Raw genomic sequence first — 21,922 nt, forward strand, 5'->3', positions numbered from 1 at the left:
ACAGATTGATGCTCAGCATCTTCCAAAGTGTATGCCAATCCTTCCATCTTGTGACACATGTATTACCCTTACGTAAAATGACCTTTTTTCATTTTCCATGTACTTCATACTTTAGTTTAAATGTCACATTGAATAACAAACAAAGTCCAACATTAAGAATCAGCATAAATTTCAAAAACATTTTTTCAGTACTAGTTGCGATGGTTTTTGAACTACCTTCTTCAACTGCTAAGTTCAAATGAACCAAATAAGGGGTGAAAAATTCTCTTCCATTCCTTGACATTTTGGTTACATGTAACATATCTGACTTCAGTACTATTGCTTACTGTAAACCTTTATCGGTTTGCCATCTGCAACACTTCAAATCATGTCATTCGATGAAACAGAAGTCAGCTTCATTTTATTTCTTTGTTTTCCGTGCACTTCAAGTTTGCTCCTCCAAATCAGCTCTTGATCAAGAACTAAATTATTTAAAAGCAGTTGCTATTGACAGAGGCTTTTCACCAAACATTATTAACCGTGCAGTTAAAAAATTATCATCAGAACACATCAAAAGGTACAATTTTGTTTTAGGTGATTACAGGAATTCTGTTGTCATTCCTTTCTTTTCGTCAATTAGCTATAAAACTGCATGTATTTTGCAGAAATTCAACTTTCGGGTTGTTTTCTCTCCTATCAATAAAATGCTTGGTTCCATGCTTAAGGACTCCATTCCGGATATGATTTCCTGTGGTATTTACAGGATTCCTGTGGTATTTACAAGAATGTGGTTTAATTTACATTGATCAAACAAATAGAACCTTAAAATTTCATGTTAAAGAACATGAGACATATGTTAGGAAAAAGGAAACACAGAAAATCCGCTGTTGCTCAACATTGTTGGAATGAAAATCACACTTTCCATTTTTCTGCAGCCAAAAGTATTCAGAAAACACCCTCCATTGGAAAATTAAGACTTTTTAGAAGTGCTTCACATCTAAAAAAACATTTCTGTTCTAGTTAATAATGCCAATTGCAATACATCTTTACCTTCTGCCTTTAAAGAAATTTTGTTTTAGTTTTTCTTGTTTCATCAATAGATGGCATCGGTAGCTTCTGTCTAACTTAGCTTATCTCTATCCTTATCTTCTTTTCATCCTTTATCTGGTTCATTTGCACTTAGCAGCTAGCTACACAAGGTAGTTAAAAAACTATCAAAACTAGTACTGCAAAATATTTTTCAAAATTTATGCTGATTCTAAATGTTGGACTTTGTTTTTGATTACTTCATACTTACCTGCGATTCCATGTTCATACTTTAAAACTATAAGCAGTGTTACAGAAAATTGTTACTTTTGCTATGTTCTGGCACCTCTTAAAATTATGACCATTACTTCTGTTACACCCTTTATATATATTCATAAATGGAAACTATTACTGCAGCATTTAGCTTAACTTATTTTAAGACTTAAATGACAACAGACTTTTAAGATAAGCCAGTCTTTCAAATGATCAGATCATCATCAAAATATTTCTAATCACTTCTGTAATTATAAAGCAAATGATATTTGCATTTTGAAAGCAAAAAATAAAATTCTGAATGTGAATTTTAATAGTTATTCCAAAGCATTCTAATAAAAATTATAATTTATGATCATGAAAATTGTGAAAAAAATTACCAAATAATGTGAAAATGTATACATTTAATGCATGTCAAATCCGTCAGATATACTACTCACCTTTGTTTGGATGGTGATGGACCAGCAGGGCTAGGAAGAGGAGTGACTGATATACTCTTGTTTTGACGTAATGGCATAGGTAACTGAACTGTATTGTTATAAGCAGGAGGATTTTGCACTTGTTGTTGGGGCTGCATTTGCTGCTGAACTTGTGGATGTTGTCTCATCTGAGGTGCAGGCTGCCGTTGATGTACTACATTTCTTTGAACATAATTCACATTTGGCTGCATATTAAAATTTGTTGGTTGATTCTGCTGCATGTTAGCACGTTGAATAGTTCGATTGTAAGTTATTTTATTATTGTTCATCATTTGTCTACCTTGTAAGTTGTTATTCACATTACGAGCTAGATCTGTAGATGATGTAACTTGCGGTTGTCCATAAGGTCCTATATGTTGTTGCTGTTGTTGATTCATTTGTACAGGAACTGGAACTGCACGCTGTTGCATTTGAGGAGACTGGCGTATTACAGGCGGCGTATTTGGCTAGATATAAAACATATTTTTTTAATAAAAAATATATAAGTGATTTACTATATATTTCCAAATTTAGTTTACTTACAACTGGGCTTTGAGATACTGTCTCTGGCATCGGCAACATTTGATTCTGATTTACTGTTGTCCCAGGAATAGGTTGTTGATCTACTAATATTTGTCCTAAGCTACTAATATACTGTGCCAAGAAGCTTGATACATAAGTGAATTGTATATCCACCATATGATGAGGATTTGGAACTTCACAGCGATGCCTTAAAATACGACGCAACTGAAAAATAGTCATAAGTTATCATTACATCATAAAAACAAACACGTTGTAAGTTTCATCGTAATATACACTGGTTAAGCTGAAAACATATGCACATACAGGAGAATTAAATTATCAAAAAAGAAAAAGTGTATCATTATATATTTAAAATAATGCAATAATAAGTTATCCAGCTTCTGATACGAAAACGACCTGTAACTACAATATATAATATACTTTCAAATATTCCTCCCTGGATCTCAGGAGATCCATTCGTATTATTATCACAATATATACAGAATAAGCATCTATCACAGCAAGCAGACATATGATGGATTAAAAAAATCAGCAAATATGTGCAACAGATATTCACGATTATCTGAGCTGCAACACTCTCCACAAGTTTTATAATTTCCTTGGCAGAAAACCTATCAATTTAATATGTCAATAAGGAAATATAAATCTGGGTTAAGGTCCAGAAAACGTGATGGTTAAAAAAAGAAAATATAAGTTTTCATTGTGCAGTCCAAATCATTTACAAATACTTCTACTATTATGGCATGGTGAGAGACCTCTGGCCTTGGGAAACACAATCATCGTGGTGAGCACACCTCAACTGCAATAATAAAGACAGAAATCTTTCATTCAAGGTGCTCTTCAGTGACATAAGTGAATACAACGATTGCCATAAAAACATTATATGGCCTGGCTGCACCTCAGAGTTTATAGATCTCTTTTTGGAAGTTACATGTCTTATATATTTTAGACTAGTGTTTTTTAAATTGAAGGTCGCAAGCTCAAATGGGTCACAGTATGAAATGTTAGGGTTACAAAAATTTAATTCAGATATATTAATTTAAAGAAATATTAGTTCCAATTCCTTCATTATCTTTAATACATCACATTTTCTATGAAATGCATGCATGAAATCATAATACTGGCCAAGTGGAATTGTAAATTATATTTTTGAAAAATATTACCAAATGGATTATAATAGTGGTGTCCCACTGCAATTATATGCTACAAAAGCACAGTACATCATGTCCTGAGTCAAACAGGCATGCAGAGAATAAAGTACGTACCACTGTGACTATAGTTTGTTTCTCTAAAAGAGGCACTTCAAAGCAGTTACTATCCTTCTCTATTTGAGATAGAAATTAATGTCATCATTACCACACACACCTCTTATGTTCTTCACCTTATTTGAGACTGCAGTTCACCTCAGCCTTTATTTATGTGCTGTGCATTAAATGAAACACACTAAATGTAAATGAAGACGAGGGGGGAAAATTCAGGCGACTAGCACTATTTGCTGCAGCTTTCATTAATATAGTCACAAGCCATGTCGAATGGCAGAAAGCAATTTTGAATATTTCAAAGTAACAGATTATATAGTACTGATAATGATTTTCCAGTACAGTGTGTTGTTGCCGATTCATCGCAACAAGCACGCACATTTCAAAAATAATAAAATATTCTAATTTACTGTTTTACTCTGGAATAATTACTATCCAAAAATTTTATATTGTTTATATTTTAGGATAAAAATACTTTTTTACCCATGAATAAATGGTTGAACTTGAATAACAAAAGTAGTGTTTGCCCTGTGAAAAAGTACAAAAAAACAAAAACATGGTGCATCAAATGTGAAGATATTTGTATTTGGAACAGATGACATTTTATTCAATGAGCTGCTAATATTTGTTGTTGCATTTTTTTCTCTGCATCTAAAGTGCTAATAAGAAAATAAAGAATGGATACAGAGCAAATATATACTATTTTTTTTCATATACTATTAGTATATAATGCAATTTTCTACTCCTTTAAGAAATTTTATTTCATAAAAGCATTTGGAGAACTTAGAAATTTTAATATGCATATTTTTTTGTTTGGTCATAAAATTTATTATTAGCATAGATGTAACAACACTTTTTCTGAAGATTTACAGATTTTTCTTCAAAAACCACGAATCGGATGAGCGCATATGTGCTCCCAGGTTAAGAAAACTAAAGACGGAAATGATGTGGTCTTATCTTTTAGGTGAGTCACATATACCAATCCCATTGCTCATTTGAAGCCCCCATCTAAAGAAAAAGACATTCTGCAATAGCAGTTGATAATTCTTAACTTCTCAGAAAAGCCACTCCATAAACCAATCTGTTCACAACCGAGATGAACAAACTAGGCTTATATTTTTGTACAAATAGAATTTATCAATAATAAAATTTATCATCTTACAAACTAGTTTTATGGTCCTGTGTATACAAATTTATAAATGAACGCATTAATTTATTGATTTAGTATTTGATATGTTGTATGTTATTTATTGAAATTATTATTTTAGAATTTCATTGATTTTCCTTAGTTTAGGTAAGACTTCCTGTCCAAGAATTTTACTGCTCGGAATGTACAGTCCTTTGAAAAGGGGCAAATGTTATGAATTTTGTAAATATGTAAATAATTTTAGTGAAATTATATGTAAATTACAGCATCTCTTGTATAATAAAACATGAAAGGCCTCAGGAGAGTAAAGCATCGCTGGACAAACAGAGTTACACGGGTAAGTCCACTTAACACTGTCGCAAATGGTTATCTCACCAAATTGGGAAGATAGCACCAAGCTGGCAACAGTTTTTGCAACTATTTTTTGTCGCCAAATAGTCTGCAAAATCACAAAAGGTTGCCAAGTTTGGTAAGCATTTGCCACATAGGAATCAGTGTGCGTGCTTTTAACAGAAGCCTATTTTAAAACACAATACAGTCAAAAGTCGTTCATTCGGACACCCATAATCCGGACATCAAAGCTACAAATTTTCTGCACATGCGCGTAAAACCTTTACGGCTGCGAATATGCGTGTGCGCAAAATAGGTTTACGAATGTGCATTTAATGTATAACGGATGGTATAAGCTAAGCTAAAATTATCTAATTCAGTTAATGTTGCAGATTGCGTTGTTCCTTAATCTTCGAATTGGATTTGGCTTATTATTTTTTGCAGACTGTTAGAGCAATTTTATAAAAGTAAGCTTGAACTTTTGATTATGTCAAATAGAACTTCTGATATATATTTACTAATATGTAAAGGATCTACAAAGCGAAAGTATGCTTCGAAGTCCATTAAACAAAAAGTGGAATTGCTGCAAAAAATGGATAAAGGCATATCCTTTGTTTATCTAAACTTTGTTTATCTTTAACACGGTGCGCAATGAATTGGTAGTTGATCTGTCAGCACTATCCTTATCTTCAGGGCAGATGTTTTTATTTTATTTGGCTTATAATTCCTTACTAAATGTAGTATTTCATCTCGATGTACTCCCTCTTTGATATGATTTAAATCAAATTCCTCGTCATTATAATTCGCTTCCGATAGCGAAGAAAGTAACAGAGGTTATTGAAAACGAAAAGATTTTGATTGACAAATTAATCGGTATTCTCGACACAGGAATTATAGGACTTGAACAGCGGAACTTTGTAACTGAACAAGAAATTATGTCTGTTTATAGAATTAAAGAGAATGTATTATCGCATAAAAAACGAAACAACTTAAACAACTTACATTGAAAGAAATGTTTAATAAAGTAAACAAATAAATATTAAGATTTTTTTTTTTTTTTTTTTTTTTTTTTTTTTTTTTGTAAATTTTGATACCCTTTAGATCATAATTGTTCTTTATTTCATAAATTACGGTTTCATATTTTTAATTTTATAATTTCTGCATGCCATCTTACCAGATTTAAACTGATGATCTATAATCCGGAATCGCCGAAGTCCCGACGAGTCCGGATTAACGACTTTTGACTGTATTCAAGCTTTCACTGTATGTTCAATATGTAAACCTCTTACATAATTTACTGTTTCTAATACATTTGTGACACTCTCTACAGAGTTCTAGTTGATATATACATGTAGTAAACAGTAAATCATCATCTTCAAATGACATTCACCATTTCACAAACAGTTAACGCAACAGTAAATTAATATTTGACTAAAATGAATGCTTGCTGCACAATTTTGTAAATTTCTATGCGTCTGTGACTGCACATATATTATTCTTTTACGTCATCTATTTTCACATTATATATGATATAATAAAATTTTTTCATATTAAATATGATATAATAAAATATTTCCAAGGGAAAGAAATGTTACCAAAAATGGATCTAACATAGCAATCTAACTAAAAAAGGTATTGTAGCATCATTTTTGTGAATATTTGAATAATCTATTTTAGATACTTTAAAAAATGCTGAAATCGTAAAAATAAATAAATAAATAAAGTCCTAAAAAACTCAAACAATAAACATGGACCAGATACTAAATCAAGTTTAAAGTCTTTTAAATTCTCACAACACACATTATAGACAAATTTTTAAAAAATGAAATAAATTAAACACGGAACTACATAGATATTTCTAGTGGCAGAAAAATGCTTTATATTCAAGTAAATATTTTTACATATTTAATTTTTAGAGCAAATTTACTTGATATATGTTCAATAAAAATTGTAATCACACAAAAACATTTATAACAACTCAGAATGAGCAGAAATTTATGTAAGACAAAAATATCTGAGATAGCACTGAGCTCGATGATATTCTGACACGAATTACAGTTCTCAAATAAAAAGATTTTAATATGAAGAACTGTCAGAGATAAATCTGGATGATCACAGCATTTTTTTTTTTTTTTCATATGATAATTTGTGATCTTACAACCTCAGTAATAATTAAGTTAATTACTTAAAGATAGATACAGCATATAGACCTGCCTTTTCATTAATTAAAAATCATAACTTAAAGAATTATCAAAATAGAAAAACTGACATAATGAAAAACTTTCATAAATGAAATATTCCTATTTAATGAAGTTTTAAATATAAATAAAGCAAATAATTTTGTCTTCTCATTATTTTTTGAATATCTTCAATGAAGATTTAAAAAAAAAATCATAGTTTACATTAAAAAACTCACAAACAGCCTGAAAGAAAATAATCATACACTGGTGTCCAACATTATTTCATACACACAAAAACAATGACTACTCTAAACTCTTCGATTAATTAATTTGAGGGGATATACAGTACCACTAGGCATAAAGACAAAGTGAAAAATTCAATGTGAATGCATAGAACACAAAATATCCTTAAACATAAATATGAAATAACATATGACAACAAAATTTTAGGAAAAAGTGCATAATGTCAAAAGAAAATACAGATTTCTGACATTAACAAGGTATGTGATCTCTACAAATTTCTGCACACCACAATTAATTTCATGTTTTCAGAAAGGTTATTTATTAAGAGTTTGGGAGATAAAATTTCGCTCTCCATCAACAAAATCTTCAAGATTCTAATAGGCTATACAAGAAGTCTGTCATCCCATGGCTCTTCTTAGAGTGTCCTGTATGTTATCTAAGGGATTCAAATTAAGATGATTTGGCTAGCCACTTCATTAAGCTCAATGTCTGTTTTTTAAGACATTTATAAATTAAATTAGTTTAATACACTGCTCAAAACAATTAGGGGATACTGCGAGCTAAATATGAAATAATCACATAATTGACAATTATTTTAATAAAAATGAAAATTATAAACATTTACATAGATGGAAATATGCACATTTTGTCTGTGACATAAAAACTATGCATTTCTAGATAAGGAAAGAAAGCAGACTTGCAGCATCCCTTCCGTAAGATAAGATTAAAAACAACTGATATGTGTTGAATGTTTTGTAATGGTGAATAGAATGTCTCAACAAGATGACTTAGCTAAATCGGAAGCTTGGAGGGCCATCGGTCCTTTAGAGGTGCGTCAAATGGAATCAGTTGTAACGGATGTAAGGAGCTTCTCAAAGTGTCATTCCCAGACTACGGAATTGGTTTTGGGAAACTAGAAATGTTCGCCGAAGACCGACCGGGACAAGATTGTATGCCTGCAGCAGCACAAAATGAGGATTGGTATTTAACACTAACAGTCAGTAGAAACCACACTATAAAAGCCACTTTCTTGCAACAGCACCTTCAGAGGGCTACTATTACCAGAGTTTCAATTCAAACTATTCTAAACCGACTCCCCATGTGGGCTTGTATGCTAGCAAACATGTGGTGTGTGTTTCACTGGCACAGGACCAACCGTTCTGCCTGCAGAAGGTTGGCACAAGAGCATCTCAGATGGGGATGAGATAAGAGGAGCAACATGCTCTTCATGGGCAAGGCCAGCTGTAATGTACAATCTGACAATATGCAAAATTCTTATCTAGAGAGAACTTGGCACATGGGATACTCTTGTAATTGAGCATGATTATGTGCAATTTAGTAGAGGCAGAGTGATGGTCTGAGCCCATATTTCTATCAATGACCACACCTACCTACTTATTATCAGGAATGCAGCACTAACAGTTCAGCGATATATGGATGAGATCCTCAGTTCTTTACGCTGCAGGAAACAGGAGATGAATTAATTCTAATGGATGAAAATGCTGGGCCACATCGTGCTCACTTATTGGATGATTTCCTTTTCCAGAAACGAATCTTTCAAATGGACTGGACAGCATGTTCCCCAGATATGGGCCATACACCTTAATAAAACTCATATGTATCCAAGAAATCATATTTTTTGTTTGCTTCAAAGTTGCCACGCTACCTAGAAAAGTCAGCAAATTTGAAAATTGACCAAAAAATCGGAGAATTTAAATATTTTAGTCAAAATCTTGAAAAGTCACTGAATTTCATACTGTGATCCATAAAAAAGCAATTTTCGCGCCTACGTGAGAAGCAATCACTTTCTTAGCAAATCCTGTACAGTATGAGGCATCATTCGGACAGCTGGTGTAGAGCCAACTTTTGCAGCGCTGATCACATTGTCTTTTAAGAAGGCAAAGCAAGTTTGTAGCATCTTTGGTTTCCAGCATCCTCGAAAATCCAGAAATTCACATGCACATGTGCAGTGCAAGTTGAATGAAGGTAAATTCCCTTGTTCTCCTATAAAACAAAATCTTTTAAACCTTTTCTTCTTTCTTGAATGCCTTATTGGTCATTTTGCAGTAAAATAAAAAAATAACAATCAGTCATTTAGGCTAACCATTGAATATATCTATTGTTGTGAATTTTGTATTTAAATAGTTAACTTTAGTAGAATTATAATTAAAATTGTTGCATTTCCCCATGCAATGCAGTGCAAGATAAATTTTAAGAGAAAGCTATGCTTGAAGACTAAGAATACAGGGGCATGTGCATTTAGCTTTCAGTAAATGGATATCTCGGTAATTTGTAATGAAATTTGAATAAATGCAATGTTGCAAGTTACTTAGTTCTGCGTGAACTGAGATTAGCTTTCCTTTTAGATACGCTTTGTGCTGCGTTATGTTTTTAGTAGTTTGAATTATAACTATTGATTATACTGTGTGATATTGTAAACACTTGTACAAATATCTATGAGGAAATTTCCAGCATTCTAATATATATATTTTATAAAAATAAATTTTATTAACATACTGTCGGACTTGTGCATTTAATCTATTACAAACCTGTACACATGCAACACGCCAAAATACCGTCGATTTTTGTAATTCAGTTTTTAATCATAAAGTAATTAACTTTGTTTTAATGTTATTCATATCATTTAATGTGTCTTCTTCCTTCCAAATTTATATATTATTAGTTAATAATAATTTCAAATTTTGGGCAATTTTCTCTGGCATACTTGTGAAACTAACCCTAGCCGTAATATGACATACCATCAAAAAATTTAGTGCACATATTTTTTACTTATGTATGCTGCTAAATAAATATAACATACTTGAATTTATTTTAAAATATCATTAATTAGGTTTCTTTCTTCCCTTAGCAACAAAATGTCTGCAGAAAAGCAATTTTTAAATTCTGATTAGGCAGATTCTAACCTCAGTCCTCAGTGGAGAAAACAACTCCCATTAGAGTTGTGAAAGTAATGCTTTGGTGTTTACGTAATTGGCAAATGTTTGTGTTTTCAAATGGTACCATAGTTAATTTACCCTTAGCACAGCCAATGCGCACTATGCGAATAGCCTGGAAATTTCTTGAAACACACCTGGAAATGTCAGGGAATTTCATTCTCCAGTTTGAAAGGCAACCCTGTTGCATGTACGCACAAATTGTGCATTTTTTGTTCACTGACAAATCTTCTCAACAAAATTTAATTAGCAATTATTTGTTGCTCTTTTTATTTTCTCATATCTACAAACCTACACATGAGTGAATAAAACATTTCCTCATCTGCTGTTTATATCCAAAATCTTAATATCCCCTGATCATTTTGAGCAGTGTAGATTATCATACATGAAAAGAAAGCCAGATTCCCATGCACATTTCAGAATTCTTCCCCTCCTTCTAAAATTAAGATTGTAAGATTTTTATCTTGGTACTTCTGGAAAGGCACCAGCCCTCTATTATATTCAAATGGGGGTACACAGATTATTATTATTTCCCCAATATTCATTCTGCATTTTTATAATGGTTGTATTCTTTACTGTTTCATGTTCCTGCTTACTCAAGATGTCAATACATTTAGAATCAAATGTTATCTGATGCTTTTAACAGTCCATTTATGCCATACCCAATAGTAAAGATCAATGAAATATAATGCACTTTCTTTCTGACATAACAGTCTTTCTTACGCAGTTTTCTGAGACAGAAGTTCCAGTGGCAGTTACAAACTCAGAATCTATTCCAAGTTTCAGCTGCAATAAATAATTATAGATAGAAACTGATCTTAAGAAGCATTTTTTCCCCCCTATGACCTGGTGTCGGTTTCTTAATCATTGCCTGTTTTGAAATATTCAGTCATCTAATCACTTCCATAAATAATTATCTGCTTCTGAATGGCAGATATCTCTCCACTTCAGAATTTTTTATTTTATTTTATTTTAAGACACTTCAAGCATTATAAAGAACTCAATAAATACTGAAATCAAATTCTAGATTTCCGAAGTTCAATAGCAAATACACTATGTGCAAAACTCATGCCATACTTCCAAATGATGTCAAGCCATTACTGGCATTTTAGAAACAAAATTGATCAAAATACACTATATAGTACTAGATAACAATAATGTTCAGTTTTCAAATTTTTTGTAGTAGCTTGTTTTGCCTTGAGAAAGTACTTTAAAGACCTCCCATAAACATGTTCTCTTTTTCCTCTCCTTGATGAAACAAAGATGTGAATGAAACATTTTCCCCTCTCCTGTGAAAATACTGTTGATGTCTGGTGTATACCGGGTGATCAAAAAGTCAGTATGAATTTGAAAACTTAATAAATCACAGAATAATGTAGATAGAAAGGTAAAAATTGACACACATACTTAGAATGACATGGGGTTTTATTAGAACCAAAAAAAAAAAAAAAAAAGTTAAAAAATGTCCGACAGGTGGCGCTGGACAGCAAAACGTCAGTGATTGCACATGAAAATCGTGTATAAAAGGAGCTGTAATGAGAGAGAGAATCAGATGCACCAGCAGTCGCAGCATGTTGACGTTACCTGAAAAAGCGCTTTTAGTGAAGCTGTATTATCAGAATGGGGAATGTGCTAGTTCAGCGTTACGATCCTATCACCATAGGAAGGGGATACGAACGGGTAAAGGTCCATTGACAAATGCAGGTGTGGTGAGAATGATTTCGAAGTTCGAGGCCACGGGTTGTTTACAAGATAGACCCCGTAGTGGCCCACCGAGCACAAGGCGTAATGCTGCTGAGAAAGTTCAGGAAGAAATGGAGACTGTAGCGGGTTCGTCTATGCACGGGGAAGTCAGCGCTCATGCAGTCACACGTTGCACCGGCATTCCATACACTACTATTTGGTTGGCACTTAGGTGTACCCTCCGATGCTATCCTTACAAAATCCATCAGCATCATGAACTGTTACCTGGAGATTTAGTGAAGAAGATGGCATTTGCGGTGTGGGCATTGCGGAAGATGACGATTGGTTGAGTAACGTGTTGTGGACCGCTGAAGCTCATTTCATGCTCTGAGGGTCTGCCAACGCCCACAACTGCAGAATTTGGGCTACCGAAAATCCTAGAACTGTTGTGGAAACTCCATTTCACGACGAGAAAGTCACGGTATGGGTTGGATTTACCACATCTACTGTTATCGGGCCTTTTTTCTCCGAGGAAATGCGTGATTCTGGTTTTGTAACTGCTAACGTGATAGGTGAGAGGTACGTCGATATGTTACAGAATCGCATCTTCCCAGCTTGGCTGATAAACACCTGCTGGAACGTACGATTTTTATGCAGGATGGCGCTCCACCCCATATTGCTAGACGCGTGAAAGATCTCTTGCGCACGTCGTTTGGTGCTGATCATGTGCTCAGCCGCCACTTTCGCCATGCTTGGCCTCCCAGGTCTCCAGACCTCAGTCCGTGCGATTATTGGCTTTGGGGTTACCTGAAGTCGCAAGTGTATCGTGATCGACCGACATCTCTAGAGATGCTGAAAGACAACATTCGACGTCAATGCCTCACCATAACTCCGAACATGCTTTACAGTGGTGTTCACAACATTATTCCTCGACTACAGCTATTGTTGAGGAATGATGGTGAACATATTGAGCATTTCCTGTAAAACACATCATCTTTGCTTTGTCTTAATTTGTTATGCTAATTATTGCTTTTCTGATCAGATTATTGCTTTTCTAATAAAACCCCATGTCATTCTAAGTATGTGTGTCAATTTTTACCTCTCTATCTACATTATTCCGTGATTTATTAAGTTTTCAAATTTATACTGACTTTTTGATAACCTGGTATATGTGCAACAGACTGTACAACAAAAATGTTTTATCTAAAAAATACTCCCATTTAAACTAGTGTTGAAAGAAATGCATTTCTACTAAAATTTTATTAAATTGCCATAGATCGATAAAAGTGATAACTCCATTTTTTAACTTGCAAATCAGAAATTAGTCAGTCTTTGCTTACAGTAAATACTGCTTCAATCGCCTTTTTTGTGATGCATGGCAAATTATTAAAAGTGCGTTCCATGTCCATAAAAAATTAATTAGACTGATTTAATTGCTTCAAGAAATAGTATTATTTTCATGCACCGGGGGGACCCTCTCCCTCTTTCTTTCTTTCCCCCCCACCACCTAAGTTTTTGCTTATTTCATTAAAAAAATTAAAACTCAAATTACTTAATGAAATATTATTTTTACGTATATAAAGAGCAGTTTGAACACCAGTATATAATCTTAAGTAGTTTTTAAAAAAATAGTGAAAAATAAAGTTTTCAATACTGTGATACCTGATTCATTATGGGTTTTTTGCTATATACAAGAGCAGTTTCACTACCAAGTGAGATGGCAGCTTCAGCAAATTTCTGGCAGTGTTTCAGTCTCTCAGCTACAGATCTCAATTCTTGATTTTTTAAATTCAATTGATTTTTTTTGTCGGTACAAACTTTATTTAAATCTTGTAACAAAGCTTTTCCTCTCTTGTTTATGTCAGTTATAAACCTAAAATTACAACAAAAATTCATTCAGCAAACATATGTATAAAAATTCTGCAATAAGCATATCTTAATTAAGTGGATATTCCTTGATCCTTAAACACGTTCAAATAATTAAGTATAATAAGTTAAGTTTCCCTTAGAGTTCAAATTGCAATATCAGAAGGAACAATATAAAACTCAAATTTCATCTGAAATAGGGAAAAAAATTTAATACAATTAAATCCTCACTCAGAAAATCATTTCCAAAATTTATTATATAAATCTTTGATGAAATATACGGGAATTTAATAAATAGATTATCATTAACTGACAGATAAATTCCTTTAAATTAAAAAGGATATGCAATATAACTTAAAACAGGAAACCTTCATAGCCCACATGATCGGTTTTATAAATATCTTGGAGTGTTTAAAATCAAACTAATGGGTTAACTGGATAGCTACAATAAAATATTTACTTGAAAATATGACCCCCATCAAATACACTCCTTATATTTTAGGAAAAGTTTTAAAAAATACAAATGTAGCTAATATTAGTTGACAGCATAATTCTGATTAGAATGAAAGGCAAGCTATGAAAGTAATAAAAATATTTTACTATGGTATGGAAAGAAAAATTAGGAAACGTTATTAGTATGTTTGTTATCTATTTGTTTTCAGGCATACTAGTTACAACTATGCAATCTTTTCAATACCTCTAAATCAAAAGCCTGACCTTGGTGTAACAAAATCGGAATGCTCAATCCCTGCCCCTTGCATTAAAACGAAAAAAAAAAAAGAGACATGGTCTCAGAGTTTGACTTTATGTGACATACTCTTTTTTGAGCAAGGTAACAATGGCATCTTCCAATGGCTTGCTTGATATTTGGTTTCAGGGTTGTAAGAATAGCACCAAATCCTGTCACCAGTAATAACTTTGATATGAAAGTCTGGGTTGCCTGGAACTGCTCATCCAAAGCACCACATGTTTTCACTTCATGATCTTTTCTCAGGTCTGTTAGAATACGAGATACAAATTTTAAAGCAACCTTTCTCACTCTCAAATCATCTGTTTTGCTGAACTGAGCTACAAGATAGTCAAGATAAGTTCTGCAGCTCTTCAATTATCCATCACCGATCTTCAAGTGCACAATTTTTTTTTGCTATTTCCATCCGTTTATTAAGTTCATGAACAGATAGATAGATGTCCAGAACACAGTCTGTCATGAACTGACATTTTCTCTTTTTTGAAAGAAGAAAACCAGTTATACAATTGAATTTTCCCCTTCGCACTCTTTTGTAAGCAGTGTTGGCATTTTTAGAAAATTAGGCAAGAAATAAAAATTCACAGTGGTGTGCCATTCTATTAAATCAGCTATTAAAAAAGGGGGGCAGGAGCATACTCACTGTAACCTGAACTTCTCTGTTGAAGCTAATGAATGCAATAAACTGAAAAAAATTGCTAAAAAAATTGTGCTATGGTAACTGCACCTAGCACAGCATTATTTCTTTTTGGGGAGGGGGGGGGAATCTATAAGACTACCAAATTTTAAAACAAAAATAAAGCAATGGAAGAAGGGTCTTGTTTCCAAGTGACTAAGGCAATAGGTCCCCTTCTAAAAACAGCTCCTCCCATTTTTAAATAAATAAAACATAATACATTGAAATGACACTGATCCATCAGTTGAAATAATGGTGTCATATTTGCCGAAGAAAAGCTATTTGTACATTTTTATTCAAATCACAAAGACCAGTCAGATAAGCTAGGCATTATTTAAAGTCATCAAAACTTCAAAAATATGATCAATTTTACCTGCAATAATATTCTGTTAGAGGGCAAAAATAAAAAATTTAAAAGTTGGTGAAATATAAGCTTTTATGACCCATGCTTTCTTATTCGAATGCCACAACACTAGAAGATTTTTTTTTTTTAAATAAATTTTTAAGAACTCTCAGATTTTCTGTATGCTATACAAGCATGAATTTTATTTTGAAATCCTCTGTTGCACACCTAACTAATAACAGTGTGAGATTGTCTTTTGAGGTTTTTACACCCAAAATGACTTTGGCTGTTATAAAAGAGCATAATGGCGATTTTGCATTTTCAGAATGTATCCATTTTATCACAACTGCTCATCTCTGTAGCCTGCCGTTTTTACTATTTCACATAATTCCTTCAAATATCTTGAAGCAAAGTCTATATCGACACTGGTCGATTCGCCAACATTTAAAATTTTAAATAAATTCCAAATCATTGTTTAAAACAGGAAAGAAGAGAACAGGATTTGCCATAAAATTTTTACTAGTTCTCTTCCTTCATCTTTTATATCATCTGTAGTTTTCCAGTCACTAATACAGACTTAATGGCTAGGCTTTAATTTCCATTTGAATAAACGGCACTCAATTCAGATTTAAGATTTTGTTCTATGCAGATACCAGCCATTTCATGGTGACCATTAGAGTGATTCTTATTTAAGTCACTAGTTTTAATAAATAAGAATTCAAAGCTTATCTTGCAATTTTTATTAATAAGTTTTCCATCTGATGACTCATCCATTCCATTTTCATGGCTTATTTTAGCAAATAATGGAACTTCATGATGCTAGATTACACTAACCTTTTATTCGAAAGACAGCTTCTGACATATTTTCTTTCTCACTAATTATTATTTTAAATGAGTATTATCATTTCATTAGCACAAGTGGACTTTATTGCAGATTTGTATATCAAAGATTGAGAGAATTTAATTCAAAGTTCTCAAGAGTCCACTGTTTACTCACGCCACATAGTTAATTACAAAGTAAATGAGATTCCACTGTATTGCGGTTAGAGTGGCATTTTTCATGCACTTCAATCTCAGAACGTGAGCTCTTTCATTTATGTTGCTGCTAATTTAAGATAACAATCAACATGAATCATGGCTCCTCAAGGATCTCTGCACCTCCTTCAGTGACTATAGCAGTTAGAGCACAAGAATGAATGGCCTTAGCACTAAATATGAAACATATTGCACAACTTCAAAAGCCATACAAAAAGTAAAACTGCCCAAAAGCGACTTGACTATACAATGGAAAAACAACAATTTATTAAAAAAAAATTGCGATCAATTTTTCAGAACTTGCCTGTATTTTGCTCAATTAAAAATTGGTTTATTTTGAAATTTTCAAACTGATTATAGTAAATTCAGACTGATCAAAGCATTGCTATGCAGTAATTTTTGCACTTGTAACGTCTTAACACAGATGGAGAACTCAAGAATCTAGAAACTTATTTCAAATGCAGCCTTTTAATGAATTCCAAAACATGATCATGTGCTACACATAAGCAGTTTTACATTCATCAGGGTTCATACACATTTCTGCACATGGAAATTAAGTACTTTTAAGGACCATTAATGAAAAAAATTCAGGACCTATCAGTAAATGGTAACTAATCAAATTTAATTTAATATATTATTTATGCCAGAACTTCACTTTTGTAATACCATCCTAAGAATAAAGAGATTCATAAGTAAGATGCACTATCATTAAATATAATTATAAAACAATTTTGAAAATTAAATCAGCTTTGTAAAATTTATCAAGTAACATTAAATATTTTACACTTATAATATGTTATTATAAAAGCCCGAAGTCTGGTAAATGATAGGTTTTACAGCTAAAACCTAGCTGTTACCAAAGTGGCTTGGTAAAAGTTTTCAAGCGTCTTAACTTGATTCCATTTTGGGATTTTAACAAGCCTTTGCGGGTAAATCCTAGGAGTTGCCAATGGCTTCCGGTAAAAGTCCGAGACGAGAAACTTAAATCAACCTTGAATAAGCCTGAGCACGCAATTTCCATGGCGACACTTTTCTATTACGGACATTCGTTATTCGTGCCATCTGCAGTCTAGCTTCGAGCGAATTCAAACAAGCAGCTACAATCTAAAATAGTTTCATTTTAACATATTTTGCATTTTTCATTTTGCTGAAAGGAAATGAGTGATGTTATGCAGAAAAAGTTTTATGATATTTGTATTGACTTATTCTATTTCCCGTCGATAGCTGTATATCGTAATAAAATAACTCCACACACATACACAGTTTCAATACATTTATTTTCCATAGCGACACTCAAGCGCTAGGTTTCACCTTACAGAGCGTAACATATGAATCTCAACTACCAATATACCACAAAAATCAAGTTTCTCACAGAATACATTTCAGTGCCAATTCCGCGGCGCATGTGCCATTAGCCAAGATTCCGCTTTGGGGCCAAGCATTTCTCAGCTAATACAAAACACTCCCGGCATTGAAATTAACAATTTCAAAACTATTATTTCAATAAATGTAAATATAAACGCAGTACAATAAATTATTTCACAATAACAAATCACAATATTGAAAAATATACATTCAAATTATTACGACAAATAACAGTTTATAATAGAAATAAACCCTCATTCTACAGAAAGTATACATATATCTCGAACATTTCGTTTCAGCAAATGCTGATTAGGCAATCTTACAGTTACTACTCTTATTTTGTTATCCCTACCATGAAAAACCTCAGCTATTCTCCCCACAAACCATTTGGTTGAAGGCAAATTTTCATCTTTTATTAACACAAGAGTTCCCAACTGAACATCATCCTTTAAAATTTCCACTTGTGACGTTCTTGTAAGCTATTAAGATAATCACATTTCTATAATTTCCAAATTTTTTGTGTATACTTAGTGATTCTTTGCCATTTAGAAAGTCTGTTTTCATTTATGGTGGATAAATCTGGCTCAGCTAGAGTTGTGATAGGTCTACCAACCAAAAAGTGACCTGGGGTCAGTTTCAAAATTATTGTAATCAGCTGAAATTGGAGTAAGAGGTCTTGAGTTCAATACTCCTTTAATTTCAGTTAAAACAGTTAAAAATTCTTCTAAAGTTAAACACTGATTACCAATAACTCTCTTCAAATGACTCTTAAATGATTTAACCCCGGCCTTCCAAATTCCGCCGAAATTTGGCGACTTTGGAGGAATAAATTTCCACTCTATACCTTCAGTGGTATAAAAACTCGCTAAATTATCATCTGGACAATTTTTTTAGTTCTATACTAGTACTTTTGAGGTTTATACACTTACCTCTTTTTAATTGATTTATTTCGTTCTTTAAACTCACTTTTTTGGGCCTATGATAAAATATACACCTCAGACATGCAATAAAACTAAGTTAGAATCGTTATGCAGTTCATTGTCCTTTTTAAGTTCATTTGGACACACTTCTTCAACTACCTCAACTGATAAGCCCTGATGAGAAATCTCTGAGCATGTTAGAAAGTCACAGCATGACCACCATTTGGAACAATTCACAAGAAAGTCAATTTGAACACCACGCGTCATAACATCTGCTGGGTTCTCTTTTGTTGAACATTAGAACCACTCTGTCAGCTGTGTTAACTTCCTAATCTCGTTAACTCTATTGGCGATGAAAGATTTCCATTTGGTACTGGTACCTTTAATCCAGCATAGCACTATTTTGGCATCAGTCCAATAAAATATTCTCGAGGATTTCTTTTGATCGAGCAATTTTTTAACTCCAGAACCTAAATGCGCTGCTAGTAAAGCACCAAGTAATTCAAGACGAGGTAACGTAATTCTTTTCACAGGTGCAACATGACATTTTGATGTGACGAAACTCACAGAAATTTCTTCTTCCTTACGCAGTTTTACGTAGACAACAGTACCGTACGCCCTCTGACTGGCATCTGAAAAGCAATGGATCTCTATGGAATCAGCTTCGGGATTCAAAACGAATCTTGGAACTGCAATTTTACTTAGATGATGACACTCACAGCACCACTTTGCCCACTCTTGACAGATATCTGTAGGTAGTTCATCATCCCATGTCAATTTTCGAATCCAAAGTTCTTGTAGCAAGAATTTAAGTCTAACAGTAAATGGAGTTATTAACCCAAAGGGATCAAAAATCTTCCCGGCAGTTTTCAAGATGAACCGTTTCGTATTATGCTTATTCTTAAGGAATTCCATCAAACTGTCTGTGTCTATGCTCAGACTGTCTTCATTAGTATTCCAAGATATTCCCAAGATCTTAAGTGTCTCGTTTGAGTCATTGATTTTATGTGGATGGATCTCGAACTCTTCTTTTTCCCATTTTCTCATCAGCTCAGGATCATTCGATACCCATTTACGCAAGTTCATACTTGCTGCACTCATAATTTTGTTTAGCTTTACGTGATAAGCTTAAAGCCTCATCTATACTGTCCTGTCCAGTAATAAAATCATCAACATAAACAAAAGAATTCAATATTTCAAATACATCTGGCTGCTCATCTCGATATTTTCTAATGTGTTCTTTAATTGTTGCAGCTAACAAAAACGGACTTGATTTAATCCCAAAATTTACGAGCTTGAACCTATATGTCCCTAGTTTTAGATCATTTTTAATTGTGTGTTTTCCACAAACAGGAATCGCACTGCGTCTTGATCCTTTTCTGCCAAAGCAATCTGCAAAAATGCTTTTTCTACATCTGCTGAAATTGCAACTTTATTTAATTGGAAATTAATTAGCAGATGGAACATATTAGGATTTAAATTTGTCCCTGTCCATAGACAATCGTTCAGTGATAGCTGCCCGAACTCATGTGAGCTGCCATCAAACACTATTCTAGTCTTCGTTGAAGCACTGGTTTCTCTAAATACCGGTTGGTGTGGTAGGTAAAATACTGGTTTACCGATAGGTATATTACCATCTGACGCTCTTTCAATGATATCTTGCTTGAGATAATCATCTAATATTTCACTATATGTAGAAAACAGTGTTTTGTCATGATTCATTCGCTTTGCAAGAGTTTTTAATCTATTTTCTGCTACTCGGTAATTATCAGCTAATTCACTCCAGTCCCTTTTCCAAGGTAAAGTAACCTCGTAGCGACCAGCTTTAAAACAAACTGTCTTACTAAATATTTCCAATGCTTTGTCTTCCTCATGACAATAAGGATCATCTTTAATTCCTAATGATTCCAGTTCGAAAAACATTTTCAATTCACTCTCTGAATTATCATTTATTAACCCACAATACGATAAATTATTTCTCCGTGAATCATTTGCATTTCCACTAACTATATATCCAAACACACTATTTTGTAAGATCAAGCCTGTATTAGGAACATAGATTTTACCAGCTCATAACATATCATAAAAAACTTCCGCACCGAGCAAGGTTTACTTTCTCTGGTATATAAAATTCCGGATCCGCTAAATTCACCTTCTCTGGAATCACAAGGTTACATCGATAAACTTTGCGGGAGTTAAACCTGCTATTTTTGGAATTACCAAAACCTCTAGTTTCCTTTTATACGTTTGTTCCTGATTACAGATAAGGGCAACTGCTTTTCTTTTTATCGTAGTTGAAATACCTGATATACTGCAAACCGAAATATTTGTCTTTTCCCCTTTTAAATTAAGTATATCCGCTATATCAGTGGTACAAAAACAAGAAACACTTCCACTATCACATAACGCTTTCACCTTAATTAAAGTTCCATCATTAGTCTCAATGAATACAAAGGCAGTAAATAAAATCATGTTTTTCCCACTGTTAGTACCCGTAGCGGCTGTAAAGGTTTCGTTTTGAGTTTTAGCTTGAAATGCAGGTGCGTGCACATTAACGCATTGCTGTTTTGATCATCCAACTCCTGATCTGAAGTGTCTGCTCTTTCTACTGTGGTGCCAATGGAATTATTTTCGTTTTGATAACACAAGAGAAAGCTATGTTTTTTCTTACACTTCTTGCGCAAGTAATTAGAACGGCAGTTTCTCACACTGTGCAAACAAAAACATAAATTCTGTTTTTTCACAAATTCTACCCTTTCTTTTACACTTAATTTCTGAAATTTAGGACAATTAAAATCTTGTGATTACTCAAATTATATAACCTACACGAATTCTGCATATGTTTTTCACTTGCATTAGAAACAACAGAGGTAACGCTACGTATAACTTTTTTTGTG

The 21,922-nt window shown here is 33.1% G+C and overlaps 1 protein-coding gene across 9 annotated transcripts in view; it reads right to left on the reverse strand.

The window, feature by feature from the left end:
* Positions 1-21,922, reverse strand: part of LOC118194869 (transcription intermediary factor 1-alpha-like) — a 219,359-nt gene that overhangs the window by 134,137 nt on the left and 63,300 nt on the right. For all 9 annotated transcript variants that reach the window (XM_085822432.1, XM_085822433.1, XM_085822434.1 and 6 more), the window contains 3 exons: positions 13,738-13,948; positions 2,280-2,483; positions 1,719-2,203 (listed from right to left, as the gene is read on the reverse strand). In XM_085822432.1, coding sequence (XP_085678558.1) covers positions 1,719-2,203; positions 2,280-2,483; positions 13,738-13,948 — 900 coding nt within the window. The remainder of the gene's footprint in view (positions 1-1,718; positions 2,204-2,279; positions 2,484-13,737; positions 13,949-21,922) is intronic.

Source organism: Stegodyphus dumicola, chromosome 8 (assembly GCF_044657685.1).
Source record: "Stegodyphus dumicola isolate Sdum_Otavi_A_Nest chromosome 8, ASM4465768v1".
Taxonomy (NCBI): domain Eukaryota; kingdom Metazoa; phylum Arthropoda; class Arachnida; order Araneae; family Eresidae; genus Stegodyphus; species Stegodyphus dumicola.